Source organism: Lytechinus pictus, chromosome 12, assembly GCF_037042905.1.
Source record: "Lytechinus pictus isolate F3 Inbred chromosome 12, Lp3.0, whole genome shotgun sequence".
Classification (NCBI taxonomy): Eukaryota; Metazoa; Echinodermata; class Echinoidea; order Temnopleuroida; family Toxopneustidae; genus Lytechinus; species Lytechinus pictus.
In genome coordinates, this window is record NC_087256.1 from 15,338,068 (window position 1) to 15,361,927 (window position 23,860).

At 35.9% G+C, this 23,860-nt stretch overlaps 1 protein-coding gene across 1 annotated transcript; it reads left to right on the top strand.

The window, feature by feature from the left end:
- The first annotated feature begins 5,003 nt into the window (after positions 1-5,003).
- On the top strand, positions 5,004-22,179 carry LOC129272467 (neuronal acetylcholine receptor subunit beta-2-like). Its single transcript, XM_064107609.1, has 6 exons — positions 5,004-5,153; positions 5,778-5,822; positions 15,157-15,266; positions 15,686-15,888; positions 18,140-18,478; positions 18,938-22,179. Exons 1-6 carry the CDS (start codon positions 5,031-5,033, stop codon positions 19,537-19,539), a joined length of 1,422 nt encoding a protein of 473 aa, XP_063963679.1. The 5' UTR covers positions 5,004-5,030; the 3' UTR covers positions 19,540-22,179.
- Positions 22,180-23,860: the final 1,681 nt, after the last annotated feature.

The following is a 23,860-nucleotide window of genomic DNA, read 5'->3' on the forward strand; positions in this document are numbered from 1 at the left end:
GTTGGAATTCTTCTTTAAAAAGTGGGCCTTAAGTTTATCTCGTTTTTCAGTTTTCAATGCTTTGATAAATAACTAAATAAACAGTATCAATTCGGCCTCTGAAGGCTGAAAATCAGATTTATTAGCAAAATGAACATGCTAAATAGAATTAGGCCCAATGCAAGATGGCTCTAATTCCCTTTATAAGTCTTACGCGAATAAGGTCTGGGGACTCCTATCCAATTTAATTTCGTACATGTCTTCTCCAGGTTCTCACAGGAATTTTTTTCAGAAAATAAATAGCAAGATGTTTCGAACTGCTATCGCCAGCATGTATGACATTGCTGAACAGTTCATTTTTTTCATATTTTTCGTCTATTTGATTCAGTTTATGCCTGCCTATTTCGTCATCACTCGCTTTCTTCTAAGTGCTTTTCTATTAAGTTTGGGCTTTCTCATAACCTGGTTCTTAAAGGAATCCAATTCCAAAATGGCGTTTTTAATGAGTCGAATGGATTTTAAAGGGATCTTTCTTACACCTTCTTCATGCCATCCTAATGTGTAGCACGTGAAATATTTGTTTATAAAAAAAGAGTTTCAAGATTCGAATGGGCGAAGGTATCCCACTCTGAATATTAACCCTCAAAACGACGTGAACGAAGAAAATAAAGAACGATGAAGTGTACGTGTGATTAATAAGGGGTATTCTCCAAATTGTAAGATATTACATTCAAACGTTCATTAATGGAATTATGCCCCCCCCCCCGGGTATCTTTGATTTAGGCGGTCTTTACTTTTGGATGCACGCGTGAATGCATGATGCTATCCTTCATGTCCTTTGGCCGTGGAATTCTGAGTGTGCTTGGTTCATCGAAGAGTTTCATTCATAATTTGTAGCACATACCTTTGCCAACACCCATTTTGGATTATTGTATTGCATTGACCAATAATAATAAGTTCATATCGTGAAAATTGAAGTTGGAAGAAAACCTTAAAATTTAACACCCCTGTCATGCCTTTGGGTACACGGTATTTTAAATTTCCGCTCAGTACTTCTTCCAAATATTCCTTTCCAAGCATTTAGATCCTTGCATTATCCGTATGGTTTTAACTTAATTTAAGCTAGAGCCCGAGGCTGCATGCATCCGTTCTTTTATTTTACTGAACCTTTCTAACGTCAATTTAATATGTATAAATGTATAGATAAATAAATCAAGAAAGTTCTGCATCGGGGTGTTGGAGTAGCGATCCTTTGGAGTATAAATGCAAGGAATACCGCAAGCCATGAATTCACTAAAACAACGGTCAAATGCCTTTATCGAAGTTAAAGATGGAACAAGTACACGATAAAAGTGACCGAGTTGAAACCTGTTGATGATGACGATTATGATGATGATGATGATGGATGATGATGATGATACAGCAAAAAACAATAATAAAGGGATGATAGACGCGGGAAATGCAATGACGTAATGAAGGGATGGTGAGAAGGCAGATGAAAAAAAAGATCAGCACGCAAAAGTAACAAAGCTGCATCTTCAAATTCGTTACTTTGTATCTGGTTACTTGGTTGTATGCATCTTAATAACTCTGCATGAAGGCTGATATTTTTTTCTATGTGAGGAGGACAGGCAGCAAACACATATATGCATTTGCATATTAGGTTACGGTTGAAAAGTACTCAGTCACACTGATCATGATGATAAGATATTGTAAGTCGCAATACGGTTACCTTTCAAAAGATCCACGGTTGTCCAGATTTCTCGCAACACAAAACTGTAAAACACGTTTCTTGAATATTTCCTTTTACCAAAATTAACCCCCTTACATACATTACCCCCACTCGCAATCTTCTAGATGAACCCATGTCGTACCAGTTGCTGATTCGACTCACGTAACCACCAACGTAGCTTAAACTCCTTATCCACTTCCCTTTCTCTACACGATGCATGGCACTTGTCAATCTCAAGGGATCCCATTCCTTCTCTTATCGAAGAGGGACGGGGGTATACCAAGTGAATAAAAAAAAAACATGATGGAAATTAAATGTAGCAATGTTTTCTCTTTATGTTAGATCGTTATTGTCGTGGTAACGTAGTAACGCTCCCGTCATCCATCTTAGAATAGTAAGCCTTATAGCCATGAAAGCTGGTCGGGCGGCGAGAATGAACTTTCACATTTCCGACGATGCCATCCGATATTCTCCCTCGCTTAGAACCATAATCCGTCTAAATAACCTTCAAAGAGATATAACATCCTTATAAAAAGATTCTAGCCACTGGGATAATCCCAGTAAAGGGAAAACGAAGTAATAATTCGTTCATATTTTCTTTAAGAAACTCTGTATTACCATGTAGTAATTGTTAAGATAATTACTAGATCTATGTGATCATAAATATTGAATGAATATTATGAATGCATGATCGAGTAATTCTCGCACAGCCATATTCCCTTATGACTTATTAACACTCTTAATATTATAACTTCATTTAAATACAACTTTTATGTATAAATAATGTGCCAACATACATTCTCTAGATGCACCCGATGTATAAGGGTCAAATCGGTAGAAAGTGTATCAACAGATTTCCCTAATCCATGCTAATAATTGACGTAGGCCTGGTAAGTGACGGGATATGAGATATTCTCCCGATATTTCCCTCGGGACAATGCGAGTGAAACGGGTGGCGGACTTAATCACAACGAAACGCAACCAGTGGCAACGCAAGCACTTAAAGTTATTACAATAATGAGGCACACCAATTTCTTTAAAAAGAACAAAAATATCTAAGCCTATTAGTAGACAACGTTACCGCTTCTATCCAGAACATAATTTATATAGGTTATGATTCCCTCGTTGTTGGTATGACTTCCCAATTGTGCATTTGATGTTTATAGTTGAGACAGTAAATTTATTTAAACATTTTTGGTTGAGACCATAGTAAATGTACCAACCTAATAGTTTTTACTAATCAACGCTAATATGTGACGTAAATGACGGCATGTAAGATATCTCCCAAGATATTTCCCTGGGGGGACAATGCGAATAAGTCGAGTTGCGCATTTACCAAAAACGCAACCAGAGGCATAGCTTACACTTTGTTGTAAAGAGGGAAGAGAATTAACTGTGGAAAATCATATAAATGGTAGATATTTGGTAGGCCTTGTTCTCTGCCTAGTATATGTCCATAATATTGCTTCCCATTAGGTTGGGTAGTGGTAGAAAGATTTATTCTTATCCACAGTTTGTAATCAAGTGCTAACACGATTAATCATGTAATCAGGTTTTTGACAGAAGATAGAGATAAGAGATAGAAACAAGCGGAAAGAAAGAGAGGGGAGGGGGATTAATCAAGATGAAAACATTTCATTTTTATTTACCTTATACTCCATAAACACACTATTAAAGAAAATCAGGTTCAACTTTGCACCTTTAAAGGTGCAGACCAGATGTCACACTGGGAGCACATTTAAGGTGCAACTTAGTACCCTTTTGGAAAGGTGAAACTTTGCACCTCTCTGATAGGTGCAAAGTTGCACGTATAAGGTGCAGAATTGCATCCCAAAGTTCTTATTTGCACCTTCAAGAGAAGTTCAAATTTTTACCTTTGCAAAAAGATACAAAGTTGCACCGTAAAGGTGCTTCCAGTGTGACATCTAGTCTGCACCTTTAGAGGTTGAACCCACTAAGACGCGGCCACGGATCCAATTTGCCTCGGATTTCCTATCAGGATGCCACCGTGCCTGCCCCCCCCCCCCCGGGGGGGGGGGGCAATTCCATTGACGAGTGGATACCATGCGCAACCATGGGGTCTCGAAAATCACCCGAAACACGTATTTTCCATATTCTGAAAATGCACCCCTTAACAAGTATTGGCGTGTGAAACCCTACCCTTAACAAGTATTGGAAGCAAAACGATACCCTTGGCAAGTATTTGAACCCCTAAACAAGTACAGCGATTATTTTCATTGTTATATGTCACGGACCTCGGTCGTCGTCCACCTCATCTCTTTGGCCAAATGTTCAAGTGGTTACGGAATTCTTCTGCGATGCACATAATCATAGTCAGTGATTTCTAACTCTACCTTTAATTCCGCAATAATTCATTGGCACAAACAGGAAAGAAATGGTGGATCGTATGTATGGGGTAACACATCTATAATTGCAACGTTTGGTTTCCCGTATAATTATAATAATTTACAAAAAGCTTATTAAAACAATTACTAAAATTACTATCTTTGCCAAATTGTCTGATTCCCCAAATAAAAATAAAAAACGTGCTTTTCTTATTACTTTTCCCAAAACAGTCATGACATGCGTAACATGTTCATAACATTCGAATTATGCAATCATGTTGTTAATTCACAGATCCCTTAGTAGATTGTTCCCAGAACCTATAAACTCTAGACAACATAACTTAGGAGCAATTCGCAAATAAAAATACAGTTTTATTGTCATTACTCGTATACAAGAAGAACACTCTTAAACACACACAAACAAGAAAGTATTTTTTCATTGCCGAGCAGGATGAAGTATGACAGAAACCTAGACTACACGCGAGTTTCAAACTTGCACCCCAACCACCCGCTGCGGGCCTGCGCAGGCGCGATGGCGAGCGAAAGGTGCAACTATGCCAGAATACTCGCTCTGCGCCTTTTCCTGCAAAGTTGCACCTTTCTTGCACCCCTATTCCTTAGTGTGAAGAAAGAAAAAACAAACGACATACCTTCCCTTTAAACCCCCATATTTAACTCGATCACAGTAAAAAAAAAACTTATACAACGCTGTTTACTATGTGAACCTTACAGTAATTGTTTAAATAGTTTAAACAAGTGTTTAAATCTTAAGCAACAAAATTTATTTTTCAATATCTAATTTTCAATAAATTAAACATGATTGTTTAAACGGTTAAACAAATACTGTAAGGTTCATAGAGTAAACAGCGTTGTATAAAATCTTAAACAGCGTTTTACTCTGACACAGCTAACTGTTGTACCCTTTTACTTTTTATCCCTTCTACTCTACAGGGGCCTCGGGGTCACGTGATCATATGAATCTTCGTTCGGATCTGTTTTCGAAAGGTCGATACGACAAGTCGATTCGACCGGTCAAAAATATCTCCCAAACCACCCTCGTCGAGATGCAATTCTTCGTTGCCCAGGTCCTCGATGTGGTAAGATATGAATATATTCTCCAATTGTAATTTATCTACTTCGTGGGAATATAGGAGGGGGGATGTTCACAAAGATTAAAGTTTGACCAACATGGTCGCAGTCAAATCTCTAGTTGTTTCGAGTGGTATATTATAACACATTGAACGTGTCCGTGAACACGCCCTACTGAAGATCAAGTTTAAGTCAAACTTAATTCTTTGCTAATAATTTCTCTAATTTGCATTAATATGTTTTCATACTCTTGTAGAAAAACACCGTCCAATAAGGTTTACACTTGACTCCATTTTTAACAATGGAATCAACGATACACTATTCCTTTTAATAGCTAGAAATAACGTATTCACTTTAAACAGACTTATAGAGCATATTCCGTTGTTAGGAGCTTATTAATGATCTCTAGAACCAGCGGTGTATCTCTGCATTTTCTTTTTTTATTTTACATATTAAATTAAATGATAAAATGCTTCGTAATAGCAAGTTTCGAAATATTTCTGATAAGAAATATTGACTGTAAATGAAAAAATGCGACTTTATATCATTATTGTGCAGCTTTAATGTGTTAAGATTAATTTCAATTTTGAAATAAATACTCTTAATCTTCTCCGAATTACTGTTTTTAACAGGATGAAAGACTGGAGACTTTTAAAATCAACGCCTGGTTGACCATGGTAAGTTTTTGAATTCATGTAGAAATCATTTTTATGAGAGACGGTGTCGTAATGACAAAAACAAAACATCCAGGGACAGAGCTTCGTATTCGGTGAACAATTTTATGGAAAATATGCGACACAGTGAGAGGGGTGCTCAACAAGACCATAAAATATCACAATCAGTGAACGAAACTGAAAGTCGTCAGACGGGTAAAAAGCAGGATGCATTAATGATTGTTCTAGACTGAATCTAGTAATCTTTAGAGAGTGCATTATAGCTCCTTCTGGAGTAAAAATGCACTCTCAAAAGATGTCAAACCCACTATAGCTCCTTCTGGTGCGGAAATGTATGAAAATATACATTTTTCACTCCGGAAGGAACTATAATGCACTCTCAAAAGATGTAAATCCCACTCCAAAACGACTGGTCCCTCGTCTTACTCTGAGAGGAGTGATTAGGGACCTGATTAGCTCTTTTACATGTGAGTCGTTCATAAAGCTGTTCGGAATGTTTTGCGAATGATCGTACGCGCGACTTTTGTCCATTCTTGCGCTATGTAATGTATCCCTGTAGAGCTAACTTTAGCTCAAGAACATGTTCAAGTCGTGCATGCGTAAAGTCATGCATGACTTTATGAAACACCGACCAGGGGGGCCTTTTCATACAGTTGTTCGTAAGTTGAGAGTGAGGTTAATAACGACTGGTGATCCTTTCTCGCGGTAAATGATATTCACCTTGAGATTCACCAGTCGTTCTTATATAAAGTCGCTCTAGACTTACGAACAGCTTTATAAAACACCTACTAGGGCCCCGTTGCATAAAAGTTACTATCATGGTAACTTTGCCATCCAGTGGTATCTACCATGGTAACGCTAATCAATAGCCAATCAAAATCAAAGATTATATGTAAGTTACCATAATGGTAAATATTATGCAAAGGGGCCCTGGTCTGGAGTGCCATTCTCTATGGATTTCTTGGTATGACTTGATTATATTACAGTTTTCATTACATCAATAACAAAACAATGATATTTTATCCTAAACTCATAAAAACTTCGGTAAACAAAAGTAAATAATGAAATATTCTGCCAAAAGTCAGCCTTACAATTTTGAAACAGTCCATTGACGTTTGACAATGTCCCCCCCCCCCCACCTTCAAAACAAGTTTATGAAAGGTTTAAAATCTATAGATTGGTCCGTTTATTATTACTTTATTTACTTACAATGTAAAAGTTTAAAGCCTAACTATCATTTTTAATTGAACATATTGTAGGTAATATGTATGCTGATTTTAAATGAAAAAATGATAGCAATTAATTCTCAAGCATCATTGGTTATCTTTAGTTGTACGTCTTCCGTTGTTGTTGTTGTTAAAATTACTTACCGTAATACTGAATGTTAGAATTGAACTCTTCACGACATGATTTCGTTGGACGAGTTTGATAAATTGAATGTTGGCTCAGGAGAGTAGCTAAAAAGTTCACCGGATATTTGCCGACAGATCAAATTAGATGTCGCGCAGAGCCAAATATCCGTGATGTATAAGTTGAAGACAAGCAGTAACTTTGAGTTTCTTTCTCCTTATTCTCGGAATAAGTGCAATTGCATCACCATATCCTATATTTAAGAAAAGACATTAGTGTTTTTATATCGATGACTCAGACGTAAGTTGTATATTCTTACGTTACCACCATGAAACATCAGTAGTGCAATTACAGATGAATTAGTAATAAGTCGCAAAATCTGTTAATGTTTGATTGGATACAAAATAATGTAATACTGTTAAACAGATTATTTCGAATGAAATAAATCAGTAAAATAAAAACATATCAACATCAACAAAACAAGAAGATATTAAGGTCCATCAACATGAAATTGGACTTTACTAAACATACCCTGACTTTCGCATAACCGATTTTTATTCCCATATAGATGGGAATGGCGCAGGCCAAACACAAGACGATCCTAGAATACTAAACACCCGACGTCCGATATTGTCAAAGGAAATGGGGTTTCCACCATTTTGAATTCATATTGAACTCTTGGTCTTCTGTCTACTGTAATTACACAGCGTATGGTGTCAATTCTGATTTAATCTTGTATTTGAAAACGAAATTGGAATGGAGATAAATAAAAATATTGTGTTCTGCAAACTAGACGAATGAAAAATGAAAGCATGGTAATATTTGTATAAACGGTTCTGTGAACTGTGATAAAGTAATGAATTATTTATAGTTAGATCATTTATGAAAATTTATAGACCAACTTTCATGATTATGTACCAAAATACCCGCAGCAAAGTGCAATTTATTTAACTAGATAAATTATATTTTATCTTAAGACAATAAAATAATAACAACAAGGGTACTTTATATCAAGAACCCCAATATGTTTCGTGTAGAACCAGTAGTGATGAAAAATCCCCTTCTCCCATTTTCGCTTTTCTAGGTTTTTTAAAGAATCTGAAAGGTTCCAATAAGCACTGTGGGTCAAGAGACATCTCGTAACCAGCATGTTTTTAATGATTACTTTTTTTTCCTTTCAAATTATCATCTTGTTGCAAAAGGTAGCCCCTGTCAACTTCACCATCATGCCGGTGAATTAACATACTCGTGTGTATTCTGAGTCAAGTTGCGGATGTTTATTGATTAGCATGTGAGCACCCGTCCTGCCCATAGTATTAAAATCTTGGTGGAGTTCAACGAGGCATGTCTGATGTGTTAAGAGGTGGATTTGGGCTATGGGATTATACAAGAAAATGACCAATAATCATTGAGAAGAAAGTAATTAAAAAAACATACTAAAAGTTTCAGATAAATGTTTACACTTGCTCCAGTTTGTTTTGGTTTTGATTATCAGCTTAGAATGTGTGTGTCATTGTTTTGAAAAGCTTTTCGCTAATCACGCGTTTCACCAAAATCATGTTGATTTGATAAATTAATTAGGAGGATTTTATTCGTTTGAATTGCTTTTGATTTGATTTGATTTGAATTTGCTATTTTATACTTAGGTCATATATGAAAATACATAATAGATATCCAGCATGGTGTTTTCATTTTTTCACGTAAAATCATAGATTATGTGGACAAAAAAATCAAACAAAAATGATTTAATTGTCAAATTACCATGACATTCGCAATCAGGAGAAGCATTGTAATCATGAACGAATTGCTTAATTAAAAATGACATACCAATAGAAAGCCCATGGGGTTGATCCCTCGGATAGGACGTAAAATTGAGGGCCCGTTTAGAGGATGGTCGCCGCCTTTGCACTTTAAGATCTGAAATATTCATATAAGAGTATCGGGAAAACCGGGATCAAAGAACCACCTGCATACACCCATCATTAATATCGGGATCGAATACCTATATGGGCCAAAGTTCGTCTTTTCCCGTTTAGGCACAGGTGACGTCATAAAATAGTAATAATTACATTTATCGTCAGCACGAGGTATCTCAACAACTTTCTTACTGACATAAATACATCGAAAACGATCAACCCGTTATAAGAAAAGAACAAACCCAACTGTGTCTTTAAGAAGGGGTTATCAATTAAGACATGTTACATGCTTTCTCTTTCGAAGCTATACAACCCTGACCTAGATTAGTCAGTGCTCATTAAAATACTTCTTCCATTCTTTTTGCAGTACACGATGTACATTATCACTTCTGTTCGTAGGAGAATCCTATACAAAAATATCCCACACGCAAGACACACACGAACTTAGACCGTTTCAGAATTGACATGTAAAACACCGGAAACAATGATTATATTATTTTATCAAGTTTATGCTAAGAAATGATAAAGCTACATTCTTTATATTGTTGCTGCGAGGGATCTTGCTTTGGTTCGGTTTTATTTACCGTATAAAAACAACAATGTACAGTGTACACTAAATAGAATAATTGCAAGTATTGATATGATTCTGAAGAAGAAAATTAACCTGTCACGACAAATTAATTAATTAGTTTCAGACCTAAGATAGTAAGTCCCTTTAGAGGACTATTCCTAACGTAATGACAACACTGATGTTGATTATCATATTTCAATATCATCATAATTATGACAATAATGATAATTATGATGATAGTAATTATTATCATTATTATGATAATGATAATAGTTGTAATGATAACAATGATAATCATAATAATAATTATCATCAACAATAAATGAACGACGCACTGAGCCATCTACAATAACCTAGCATTCAGTATATGGAATCAATAAACATGTGTTCTACCTTTCGACATTACAAATCAGCATTAGATATGAAAACACTTTTGAATCTCAGTTGGTTGATATTTGGTGCGGATGTACAAGTCAGAATAGGACATTTTGACAAATTTTCAGAGATTTGCATACAGAGAATGCTAATGATGAATTTTAAAGCTAAACACACGCATGCGCACAAAGTCTAAGGTCGCTGAGGGGGTAATTATGGTGTGAAAAATAATGCAACTTCAAAATAGAGTACAGGCATTTTATTTAGCGTTCAATTGTTCAATTGCATACACTAACTTAATTATATGGTGTAGAATTAGGATTTGTTTTCAAATGATCGCCATAATTTCACAAGCACAGAGGGTCCCGTGGGCGAATAATCTTAAGCGCCTGATAAAATACATGAATGTGAGGGGATAGAGGGATCTGATGATTGTCACTTGCTTTCAAGAATGTAATCCATTTATGCGATTTTTAAAATAAAAATTATTTCTTATCTTTTGATTTCAAATAATGTATGTCTAATACTATTCTTCACTGTGCACAAAGCATAACCAAACCAGAGCAAACAAAACGAATCTTTGCTGCGTTCATGCATGTGGTGGTAAAATGGTGTATTGACTGTCCAAAAATGAACCAACTATAGTTTATCCATCAAATCGTTGTGAAATTTCCATGAATTATATAAGGGTTGTATTTCCCCATTCACTTCAACTTTAACATAAAATGTGAGATTAGCCTTTCTTTATGACTCCTGTGGGATGTTCCTGGTATTAAGCCTTAATATTCCCTTTGACCACATGGCTATAGGCATTAGCACATGTCTTATATACTTCGTTTCCTGCGGGATATTTCACTGCAATACTTCTAGAGAAATTTTATTCATGAGATATCAATCAAAATTGACGTTGTGTATAATTCGAATCAAATGAGACGGAAGATAATAACCCTTGGCAACTTAAGTTAAATCATGTTGAGTAGTTGGAGCGTTTTTCTTTGAGGCTGCAAAGGAAGGAGATCCTGGGATTTTTCTCCACATTTTTCCACCTCTGATACCTCACCGGTCTTTCCTTGCTGTTTCCATCATTCATTGTCCATCCACCAATTCTCTCTCTCTGTATGTCTATATCTCATTCCATCCTATTAGTCTATGTCTTTTTTTTGGTCAATTATTTGTACTATCGATATGAGTGTTAACTCATCATTTAGATTATTCATGTGTGTGTGTGTGTTATTTGTGTATTTATGAATTCTGTTAGATGCATACTTCAGCTAGGGGCTGTGGAACGGTTTCAATAGTGAGGGCTGGGGAGGCTATCCATGCAAAAAACAAACAAACAAAAATTCCTAATCAGATGGTATTTTAAAAGTTTTTGTACACTGTCGTTTTTCAAATGGTAGCGTCGTGCCTGGCACTGCTAAATATAGCATTGATTCAATTCAATTTGTATCTATACACAACAAAAAAAGTAAGTCCCCCTTAAACAAACATCAATAATTTCCGAACCAATGCGAGTTTTTAATATATTTTTACATGAGCGTGTAGGTAATTTTATAGGCTACCCTCTGAGTAAATGTTATGGACGTATTTTACGTCATGCTTCAGTGAGCACGGTCAGAAGGCAAAAATGTCACTTTTCAAAAGTCACAAGCCAAATATCATGACTTTGATTCCATTTTTATTGGAACTAATTCCACATTCTCATCATGAAAAATAGTCAGAAGGCTTGTAAAAGGTACTTTCTAAAAGACAATGCAACTTTTCTGGCTAAATTTCACGGTTGAATGAACACAAGTCCAAATTTGCTATAATTGGATTTTTTACACATTTCTATCAATAAAAATGATAGAATATGATGACAGTTATTTTTGGGAAGAGTATCTTCAACAATTTTCATTGTTTCACGGTTCAATGAACATTTATTGAAAACAAAAGATACGATTTTCAAATATCATAGGCAAGTATTGTTTCATTTTGGTAACTGAAAATGATCTTTTCTCAACTTTTTCGTTATGTTCATGACCAATTAACATGCTTCAATGATTCAAAGGCGTTTAATTAAACATTCACGCTTGAATGAACATGTGGAATGTGATTAGCTCTTTTTTACGTTATTGGAAAAAATGCAATTTGTAACTATGGATATCTGTCACAAACCTCCTTGCATGGTTCATTTGATTTGATTTTTATGAAAATCCCGATGTTTAATGCATCAGTGAGCACACAATATTCGAAAATTATGCAAATGAGAAGAAAGTTCAAGGCCCTGGCCCCACTCTGTGCCGTATCAAATGGTTATTTCGGTGTGCGCACATTTTGGATAGTGTTACATTGAAGCCATGTGCGAAGTTTCATGAAATAACTGTTGGCAGAAGTAACAAAAACCGTCCACGAAACAAACCCTCATTTCATATTTGTTAAAATGTCGACTTTCTCTCTCATAGACTTGTGGACATTATGGGTGCATATGTTTAAGAATAAGTAACCCCCTATTCAATGTGGTGGAACTTTTTTTCAAGTCTGTCTTTAGCAATGTCATTTGGCAGTAATGTTTATCAACCTATGGGCAGAATTCTGTGCAAAAATGAAATCGATTTGTTTATTCATGGATGAGTGATCACACATCAAAGTGGGAAATTGGGTATTTTCAATGTCACATACCCATTTTCAAAGGTAATAAAGTGAATATTGAGGGCAAATTCTGTTTCAAATGTGACTTTAATTGCTGTTGTTTTTATCATCCATCATTAATATCACCACACACTTTCCGAAGTTTTAACATTTTCATGGTTGAGCGAGCACATTCGAAAACTTAGGAATGAATACTCTTTATACTGCATAAATGTATTTTTTCTCACAAATTCTCATGATCAGTTTAATTTATGGACAAATCAGTGGTGGATCCATAATTTTAAAATGGGGGAGGGGCCTATAATCGGGGGAGCCACCAACATTTTCAAATTTTAACATGATCTAACAAGTTGTAGAGGATACTACCATAAACCCCTTTGATGATACGTCACAGTACAGGGGCCGCGGAACGGTTTTCAAAGTGGGGGGGGGGGGGCTGACCATGCAAAAAATCACAATCGTATGGTCATTTTTACATTTCTGTACATGCTTTTGGAAAAAAGTGGGGGGCTGAGCCCCCGCGGCCCCTGCATTATTGTGCTCACTCAACCATGAACATACGATATCAAAATTGTGTGTGGAGTGGCTAAATGATGGATAGTAAAACAGCATTAACACCATAAAATTCACCTAAAAGCAACTTTTGCCCAGCTTTGTATTTGCACTATCTGAAAAACGACTCTTGTGACTTTCAAAAATTGTCATTTTTAATTCAATCTTTAATTACTCATGCATGACTCAACCGATCAATCTCATTTTTCCCCAGAGGTTGCTTAATGAGTGTAGAAAACCACCTACGAAATATCATATCTCAAAATAATTCCGTGCAAAAGTTACAGCAATTTGATTTAGGGGGGACTTACTTTTGTTGTTGTGTATATGTACACGTTTATCGTACTTTCATTATGTGTATGCATATACACTGTCTTTTTACTTCTACTACCTCTCTCTCCCCCTCTCTCCCCCTCTCTCCCTCACTCACTCACTCAATCCCAGTCGAGTATATTTATAGACAGTTCATGTTGAACATAAAATTAACAAAGTGAAAAAAAAACACCAGTCAGATCAAATAAATTATTCAGACCATATAAATGTTGTCTTTGCATATCAGTATATGTTTTTTTTTCTATTTACTAAATCAATTATTTTCACTGCGTACCCTGTGTAAATACAGATGACATACCTACAGCTGTCGACTCGTGGCTGTCACTGCAATTTTGATCGACACGTAGATGGAAGATTCACTTGATCTCATCGCAGATATGATTTGATTATAAATCTTGAAGCTTGGGAAATACATGGAGACAATGGTTTTCTTTTTAGGGAATATAGGCCTATATAATATTGATTGCGTTCGTGTAGTTTTTCATTAATATTTTGCCTCTCCATATAAAGAAGTGGCGAAATAAGCCCCTAAATGAGGGAGCTAAAGCGAAATCTAATTTCGAGACAGCTTTTGCCATAATATTCAGAAAATGAATAACAAATACTGTAGAAGCTGTTATTTTCGCGTACAGAATTTTTCGCGAATCGCGGGGGTCCCGACATTTTCGCGGGTTGTTAAATTCGCGATCGGAAGATGTAGAAAACATTTCCACAGCATTTAAAAGAAGCAAAACTAGTGCTAATCATGTGCAAATCTCTACTCTTCAAAGTTGCTATGCTGATGTGTCTTTTGTACATAAATATGTCCCTGTAAAAACAGTTACAAACTGTGGAAAAAGGTGGTTTAAATTTCAATTTTTTTACCTTTAGATCTGAAAATTCATCATGCCACAGTTTGATCTGTAATTTATAGGGTTAAGCAGTCTTTAAAATTTGTGTTTTGTTCTATTAATTTTTCAAAAAGTTGGTAAAAGTGCAAAAATGTGGAATTTTGTGAACAGAATCTTCACCTCTAAAAGCTCTGGTCATGTGACTTATGAATATTAATGAGTATGCAAATAGCTGCCAATACGTGTGTAATAGAGTCAATCAGATGACAATAATATCAAATTATTTCATGGAAAATACATTTTAATATTACAATGAGTGTATAGATATTGATAAAATAATGTTAGAAAATACTTTAGGCTCTAATTTTGTTTGAGAAATTAAAAAAAGTGAAATTCTAGCTAACTTTTTGAATCACTAACTGTACTTTCTAAACCTTATTTTTTGTACATATACAGGTGCATATCTCCATTTTCTTACTACACAGTATGTTTTCAATAGCAAAGCTTTGCTGTTGGGGACATTGGCACTGACTAACAAGTGTGTCAATATTTTCGCGTGTTGCTAAATTCGCGGCCGATCGGCAATTCGCGAAATCCGCGAAAATAAAACCCACGCGAAAATTACAGCTTATACAGTAACACATTTCCCTGACCTGTTTTAACGCTTTTTTTTTGAGGGGGGGGGGGGGGTCCACACGCCCAATATTTACGCCAGTGTCGAATCCTCTAAAAATCTATCATTTATCCTCTTACCACTTGCATTCTTCATTCTTTTACAGAGATGGCACGATGACTATCTGGTATGGGAACCTTCCCTGTATAACAGCGTTAGTAATTTCAAGATTACGAGAGACGAGGTGTGGATGCCGGACCTATGGCTGTATAACAAGTAAGATACACAATTAATGTTTTTTTACCACGGCAGTTCATTGATACCAAGTTATGAGTAACGATTTCTGATAAGCAAAGGAAAGACCTTCATTAAAATCCATATTGAGTTTTTAGTGAAAATTCAGGAATGCAATTTTTTATGTATAGATTTATTATATACAATAACTGAAATATGAAATAGACTTTGATTTGAGTAATAATCCCCCTTTAGAGGAATAAATACCAAGGTTCAGATTAATGATGGGACTGATTGCTGCTTTAATACTGGAGTAAAGCTTTCCCTCCCTACTATCGCACGTCTATATAACCGATTAGACCAAATAAACATCGAGTGATAATGATATGGTATATGGATCTTAACCGGTAGGGCTAGGTGAAAACTTCATACTAATTCTCTTTCATTATCTGTTATTTTAGTGCTGGGAGTAGATATGAAGACTACGCAGCCCATTCAATATGCAGTGTATACCACACTGGGAAAGTAGTCTGGCAATCGCCCACTATCATCAAGACACACTGTACCATGGACGTCACAAACTTCCCTTTTGATGTGCAGAAATGTACTGTGACCTTTGGCCCCTGGCAACATGGCGCTAATGAGATTATGCTTAACGGAACAGGTACGTTTGCTCACAATATTCTGTACTTTTTATCATCGATCAAGAATGGTGTTTTGATTTTTCCTCAAACTGACCAAGAGGGTAAAGGGGGTAGGAAAGGGGCATTATACTTTATCATTTTTAGGGGCGGGGACTTCCAAGAAGGCTTCAATTAATATAATAAGCTATTTATTGAGACGCATTTATTTGAGCAAATCTGAATCTAGATTAGTATCTATTAAATCTAACCGCAAAAAAAGAACACATCCATGTCAGTGCTCACACTCTAAAATTCCAAGGATTTAAAATAAATCCAGATAGGCAATAAATAGTGACCTGCCGTATGTTGAACTCAGATTTGAAACCTGTGGATTTGAATATAAAGCTTAAAGATTTGAATTAAAATCTTTAGAGACTTAAAAGACTATAAAAACACCGCAATTCGGTTGGTCACTAATCACAGCCGATCTGGATTTAATTTAAATCCATTAGATTTAGAGAGTATTTATGCCATTCTTATACACACTTGGTTAAACGTACACATTTCGGATACTCTACCGACAGTTCAGAGTATGTTGATATCAGAAGACACGACGCTCTCGCTCAAATTTAATTAATTTCGGTGATAATCAGATGATGCTATGGATGATTTAATTAACAATGATGATTTTGTGATTTTGTATCTCCATCAGCGTGTAAAGGGTCAGTATAAACGTGTGAATTGTGAGTCACGTGAAGTAGTAGTTGAATTAATTAGTCAGACCGAGTAGAAAGAAATAAGACAGACGCTGCCATGACAGGGACGTGGTTTCTGAAAGGTTTGCATCACTAGCCAACTTTAGTTGATAGTTTACTAAAACATCAGTGTCCGTGGAAACCCTTGGTTTGCTTTGACCAGTTGACCACGAAAGGCTATGAAATCCGTGTAGTAAATGTCATAAACAGACAAAATGTAAATGATTAAAATCGGTAATATGCCCGGCAGCCCGGGGGGCAGTCAAATATACTGCTGTACAAACGCGTGACCAAAAAAACGCGTTTAACGGGGTGTTTTTTCAGTTTTGGACGCGGGCCGCACGTGCACGCGTTAAGGGTATAAAAAACACACATTTTCAAAACAGGGGGTATTTTTGAGAGGCTGGTCAATTGTCATTCGCAGGGTCAAACGTATATAGGGTATGTATTTTTTTCAAAGCTTTTTTTTTAAGACTAGCCAAACGTGGTTAGGGTATGTTTTTTTTCCCAAGCTTTTTCCTCGGGGTCATATTCTGGCGACAACTTGTTTAGGGGCCAAAAATGTGTAAATAAAGCCCGCGAAAAACTTGTTTAGGAGGTTATTTTGCACACAGAGAAAAACTCGTTGAGGGGGTGTTTGGAAATAATTTGGCCACGCGTGTGTACCTACTCTAGTCTTACCCACCTCCCTCTTCCATACCCCAAATCTTGGAAGCTAACACAAATTAGGCCCAACGTCGTTTAGCTACTGTTTCCATGGTTTCAGATAGGCTTAAAGCGATCTTTCATTTTTTTGTCCTAGTTTAAACCGATGGATGGATAAGAAGTAACAGTGAATGGACTTCTTAATTGCTGAATGAAGACGCCAAAGTTGATCAGACTTTAGAGTGATTATGGGGTTTGGGGTTCGACAAAACAATTATAGATACACATTTCAATAACAAAAGGATTGGCATGATAACAGTTTAATACCCAAAAGCAAAATAATTCAAAACATGCATGATAAAAAAAGTTAGTTTCCGAAACGTAAACAAGGACTTTGAAAATCAGGTGGGATTAACCGTAAGGACTGTTTGATATTAGAAGGGGCAATGACTGCATCAGGAAGTCAGTTATTGATGTTGTGCAGAGAAAGCTAGGATTTGGAAGCGCTCTAGCGACTTGATCCACGATTAAGAGAGATAAAGATGGTCAATGACACCATGCATATTGATGAATCACATTTCATAAGGAAATCGAAATGAATTCTGCCGTTTTCGGTATTCAGTCTTGGTTTTGATGCAATGGTTTATATCAAAACAAATTATATCATTCTTTATGTTGGAAATGTCAACGATGTTAATTTATTTCCTCATTAATATTGCCTTTTCATTTATATAGTTTAATTGTTACTCATGAATACATATATACTCGGATGAAATTCAATAAATTATAGCTTTGGTAACACCACCTGCACACGATGTATTCTATTGTTATCAAGCGTATTCCTGCAATCACTAAGGAAAAGAAAATCCGTTATATTCACATTCTGTAACAGGTTCTGCTGAGAAGTACCTGCGGAGTTCCAGTGAGTGGGAGATTACGTCGTTCCACGCAGGCGCGCACAGGGAACCTTACCAAATCTACCTGGATGATGAACCAATCCTCTACAGTTACGTCGAATACTCTGTCTTCCTCCGTCGTATCCCAACCTACTTCGTCTTCAACCTGATTATGCCCTGTACCCTCATCTCTGCCACCACCTTCCTGAGTTTCTTCCTGCCTCCAGAATCCGGGGAAAAAGTGAGCCTTGGGATCACAGTTCTGTTGTCTTTGACTGTCTTCTTATTGCTTGTTGCTGAGCTTCTACCACCATCTGGTGCTGTGCCTATCATAGGTAAGTTGGTAACATTATCCAAGAGCCTTTATGTTTTGCTTCTTAAAATGTGTTTTTCTGCCCTGCTAACACCTCTCTTACGTTTCAGTATGAAAATATCCATTATTCTTTGGTTCTTTGTATACTTTGTCAAAAGAAATGGAAACAAATTATTATGATAAAAGTAACAACAATGCTGGGCCATACTGCATTTACTTTCGCATCCTACCTGGGTGGAGAGTAGCAGAAAGCGGATTGACGCCTCCCCATGTGATACGAGTGCCACTAAATGTCTTGGTAAAATTCTGGTACACGTTCCCAATCAACAAAGCAATGATAGTAATGATAAAGTATAGAAATAAAAGTTTTCAAAGCAATGCCTCTCTTATTTAATTATAATGCGGAGGCCCAAGCATCAAAACTGAATAATGGACCAGTGAAATAATTGCACCAATCTTCTTGTTTGTCTCATTATATTAGCTATCTACTACGCTGTTACCATGGTAATGGTATCTCTATCGCTGGCGATGTCGGTCGTAGTACTCAATCTGCACCATCGTGGACCCGAAACAAGCCCTGTACCACCCTGGCTGCGGAAGATCGTCCTTGGACGTGTGGGCAAAGTAGTTCTCATGAGGAAGACATCTTTCAACCAAGAAATATACTACCGAAGCCGAAAGTCCCAACAGTGCCAGGGGACACGACTCCTCAACCACTACGAGATGGATTCGTATGACGGGAACTACTGGGAAGAGCACCGGGACATTGATTCCAACAGCAACGGCGGCAGCGGCATTAGGTTGGATCGCAACGACAGACATTCGAGGCCGTGTTCGCAACCAGTCTCCACGCACACGCGAAGCTCTTCTAACTCTATGCGCATGCGGGAAATCAACCTCTTGCGGAAGATCCACGATGATTTCCGATTCCTGAAAGAGACCCAGAAACGAAAAGACAACGAGGAGAAATGCCATAATGAATGGAAGCAAGTGGCTTTGGTAGTTGATAGAATCTTCATGTTTATCTATCTCATTGGTATGATTGCAACCATTTTGATTATTGTTACGCAGGTAACATCATGAAGGTAGATCGGTGGGAAACGTCTTCAGGGCGTCGCTCTAGATCTTTCATTGTTGGCAGAAGCTCTTCCCTAAGTGTATAGGGATTTCGAGCTTCTATGGGGCAATAAGAAAACAAAACGACGATATTGTTTTACGCCAAAGCCGAATGCCACCTATCATACTTGTCGCAAAAGAGTTATCTCTTTGCTCTCCAGGTTGGTCCAGAAGACTCTTGAGCCTCTGGTGGATGATGTTCTGACGACGATGATGCATTTTCAATAAAGATCACATACTAATTCTTTGTGATTTTAATCCGAAAAGGAATGTAAAGGTAGGCTACGATTGCCATGGTTACAGGTTTATGCAAAACTGGTAAAGATCTCGTCATCATTGGTGATTGAAATCATCACGTAGATATAAGTTCAATTTTTGATTGATTATTATTTGTAAATATGTTTTTGTTAATGTATGATGCGAGCACATAGTATATCCATCTGTATTTATGACAAAAAGCTGAAGCATAATCAACATTTTGAAACACGTTGAAAGTATTAGCTTATGGTATATGATTGAAACATTGGGGTCCATAATATTTTATCTTGTTCTTCCATAAGTATTTATGTTGTTTTTGTTGTCATCCTTTTGACTGAATCGAGATGTACATTTCAAACACGATTGTGAAATTCTAATCTGTTTTAACCGTGTATCATGCCTATTTGATATGTGGTGTGCATTTAATTACATTTTCTTGTTTGCACTCAACATTTCAGCTGGTCGTTTGGTGTTTTTTGGACACGGCCGAAAATATTCTTATGTCTTGTATGGAGTGTATGTAGGTGTATTGGAAAGTCAAATCATTGATAATGCAAATTACAGGGAAAAAAACGAAAGTCACTTAATTCATCACACACATCAGACACCACAGCCATCTGCTTTGAAACATTTTACACGAAGGTATTGATTTAAAAAAAAATTATATTTTCTTATTTAACTACAGGGGAAAAATGAAATGCAACAAAGCAGGTGTTTTGCTATGTTCTAATTCATCGATTTATTGCATCTTTTTAGAACTTTTGCTCTATCCGCCATATCTGGCTCACTCAAAGTTTTTTTTTTTGCTCATTAGACTACTAATTTTGAGATGAGAACAAAATGTGGCCTTTCGTTTGGATTTGGTGCGACAGATTCAACCAGTGCAAAAGGAAACGTTTACCATTCTGTACAAATCATTTCTAATAATAATTATAAAAGTTACCAAAAAATATAAAGACATATCAAGAAAAAAATAATAATTGTACTGCACCTTATTAGTGTAACATAATTCAAGCCACATATCTTATTTTTTGCTTTTCGGAAGTATAATGTAATTGTGAATATTTTTTTTCATCAAAGCCATCTTGCTTCAAGACCTTGTTTATCATAATTATGTATTGACTACTTTATTTGCTAATATTTTTTCACTTTCATTGTTTTCGTTCGTCAATGCACAACCGAAGTTTCACTGTCACCCCTCTCGGCCTCCCCGTATAATTTCCTTCCGAGGCATCTGTGTGCAGGAAATATTTTCCACCCAGTAACGATGGTAACGATATATTTAATGATTTTTTTTGTGGTAACTTTATGACGTCAAACCTGAAACTTTTTTTTTAATTAAGAATATAAAAAAACATAGTTTGTTGTCATTTTCATTCTGGCTGAAAGAGTAGTTAAATTGTCCGAAACTCCTACTACTGTCACGACTATAATCTATATATTTGAATGCCCTCTTTTCCCAAGAAGCTTGTTGCTAATTAATTGTTGTACTTTCTCTCACACGCCATACTGGCTAGAAAGTAAATAGTTCGATAAGATAGTGATAGTTAAATAGCACAGAGTGTCGCTAAAACCAGCTGAATTTATTCCTAATGGTATTCGTTTGATCAGAATTGCAATTTTGAAACGTATATGATATTCATTTATATCTAAATATCAATAATGTGCACAGTTTCATACTTTGCAGAGATAATAATGGGTGTGGAATAGTAACTTGTATTCTATGAAAAAAAATCGATGATTTTGTTTTATTTGATGGCTACTGTTTCTCCCACCTTTCCGTACCCCACCCCTCCATTGCTCTTCTTCTATCTCCCCCCTTCTCTCCCTCTCCCACTCTCTCTCTCATTCTCTCTCTCTCTCTCTCTTGCTTTTATTTACTTTCTCGCTTCCCCCTCCCCCCTTTCTATCTTTTCTTCCTCTGTCTATCTCGTTTATTTGAATTTCAGTCTACTTCATTTTCTCTTATACCTTCATCATTTTTCTTCTCCCCCCCTCCTCTCTCTTCTCCCAATCTATCGATCTAGCCTCGTGATGTTTAAGCTGCACGTTTCTTTCTCAATATGTATTTGCCTTATACCATTTAACTATTACATTATTAAACTATAGTTAATTCAAATATATTTAACGGCTAATCTGTAATACATTCACCGGTTTTCTTACCAATTGTCATGTCATGACCTACTAGTATCTCAAGACGGTATATATTGTATATGTGAGTGTATACATACATTACTACGACTATAAATTTATCCATGGAACTGCATGAGGACTACATATTGTTTGTTTTCATGATGTAATGTGGAATCATGTTACTGTATGAATAAAATCATTATCTTTTACAGAGAATAGCATTTGAGTCATTGTTCTTAATAAGTGTCATGCCTTTCAAATAAGTCGTTATTTTTCTAAAAGTTTCCTTTCCTGATACATTAGCTAAACAAACGGAAGTAAAATGGAGATTTAAATAGTTCGAAAAGAGTCACTCTTCACATAAAGTGTAATTTTCAAAAGTTTCTTTTGTGTATCTAATTTCTAAAAAATGATAGGCATGATTGAGAACTACATCTTTTTTTTTTCATTATTATGATGAAAATAATATTTAGAAAATGTATAATAATAACAACAATAATTATAATAATAACAATTGTAATTATAATAATGATAATACTAATAATATCATTAATAATAATAATATTATTTTATAACGCATAATAATCGATGAAGTCTCTCTATGTGCTTGAAAAATATCAAATAAAAAACATGAAGTCATAAAATTATTGTTATACATTGCACTCTTTCATGTCTTTCCCTCAATTGAGGAAATCTCAGTTGGCATTTTCCCCACTCACTGGAGTAAATCTCTAATTTCGGTCGATAGAGAACGACATTTCTCAAATCTTGACAACGCTTTGGGAAATAAATATTTCAAATGCTTTTTCACAAATCTGGCATGTCTATGTTGAGCTGATATTCCGCTTTTCATGAACTCTGACGAAATCAAATAAATACTAGCGTCCTCTGTCATCAGAGTGAGATGTGTTTTGTGGATCGGACGGGAGAATGAATTGGGGGGGGGGGGGGGTTGTTCGTGTCCTTTCCAAAATTAGTCATCCATATCACTAGGTATGTAAAGCCAATGAGTGATTTACCGGTATTTGAAAACAGAATGATATAATACTAGTTACCAGCAAAAGGAGAATAGCAAGCAAAACACGGATATAGTTGGTCACGTTTGTCATTAATAATACGAGAAAGCATTGAGATGAAAAGCTGAAGGAATATGAATATAATAGTAAGCCTTTCACAGATTTCTCATGCAACCTCTGTACATGAATTACTTGAGCCATGGTAATTTGATAGCATTTTCTCTTTAAGTATTTCTATCTTAAGTAATGTATTCCTATTGATATTTATTTCACACTCGTATTAAGACGGAACAACCTATTGCAAAGTGTTCGTTTTAGGGGGTTCCGTAAATAGGGGAGGGGGAGACGTACATGGCTTGTGGGAATTCCCATAATTATTATTAAAAAAATCAAAACAAATTCTATCAATCATCGTGACCAAGATGGTGTCCTAAAAGAATAATTTCAGCAGATCATGTCCCCGCAGTTGTCCTCTTATGCCCAACGTCCTTATAGTCCACTCAGCAATACACAAAAAAACACATAAAAAACATCTCCAATATGATGATATAGGTTTATTATCAAATGTTTTCTAATTATAATAACAAAGATACAACAATCCACTATGCAATCATCCACATTGCAAATGGAGTTATAATTATAATTAAATTACATATCTATATAAGCAAACACACACGTAGGTAATTTCCAAAGCAACAGAATGAATAATAGATATAATTTAGGCATTATGAAAAAGGTATGTTTTCTATTTGCAAATGCTCCCTTTCTTTTGAAAATAATCAGTAGGGGTAAACCAAGTTTCTGTTTGCCATATACACAGGTAATAATATATTTGTTTGAACCATGAAAATCACCTTTTGTTGTTAGAAAGTACGTTTCAG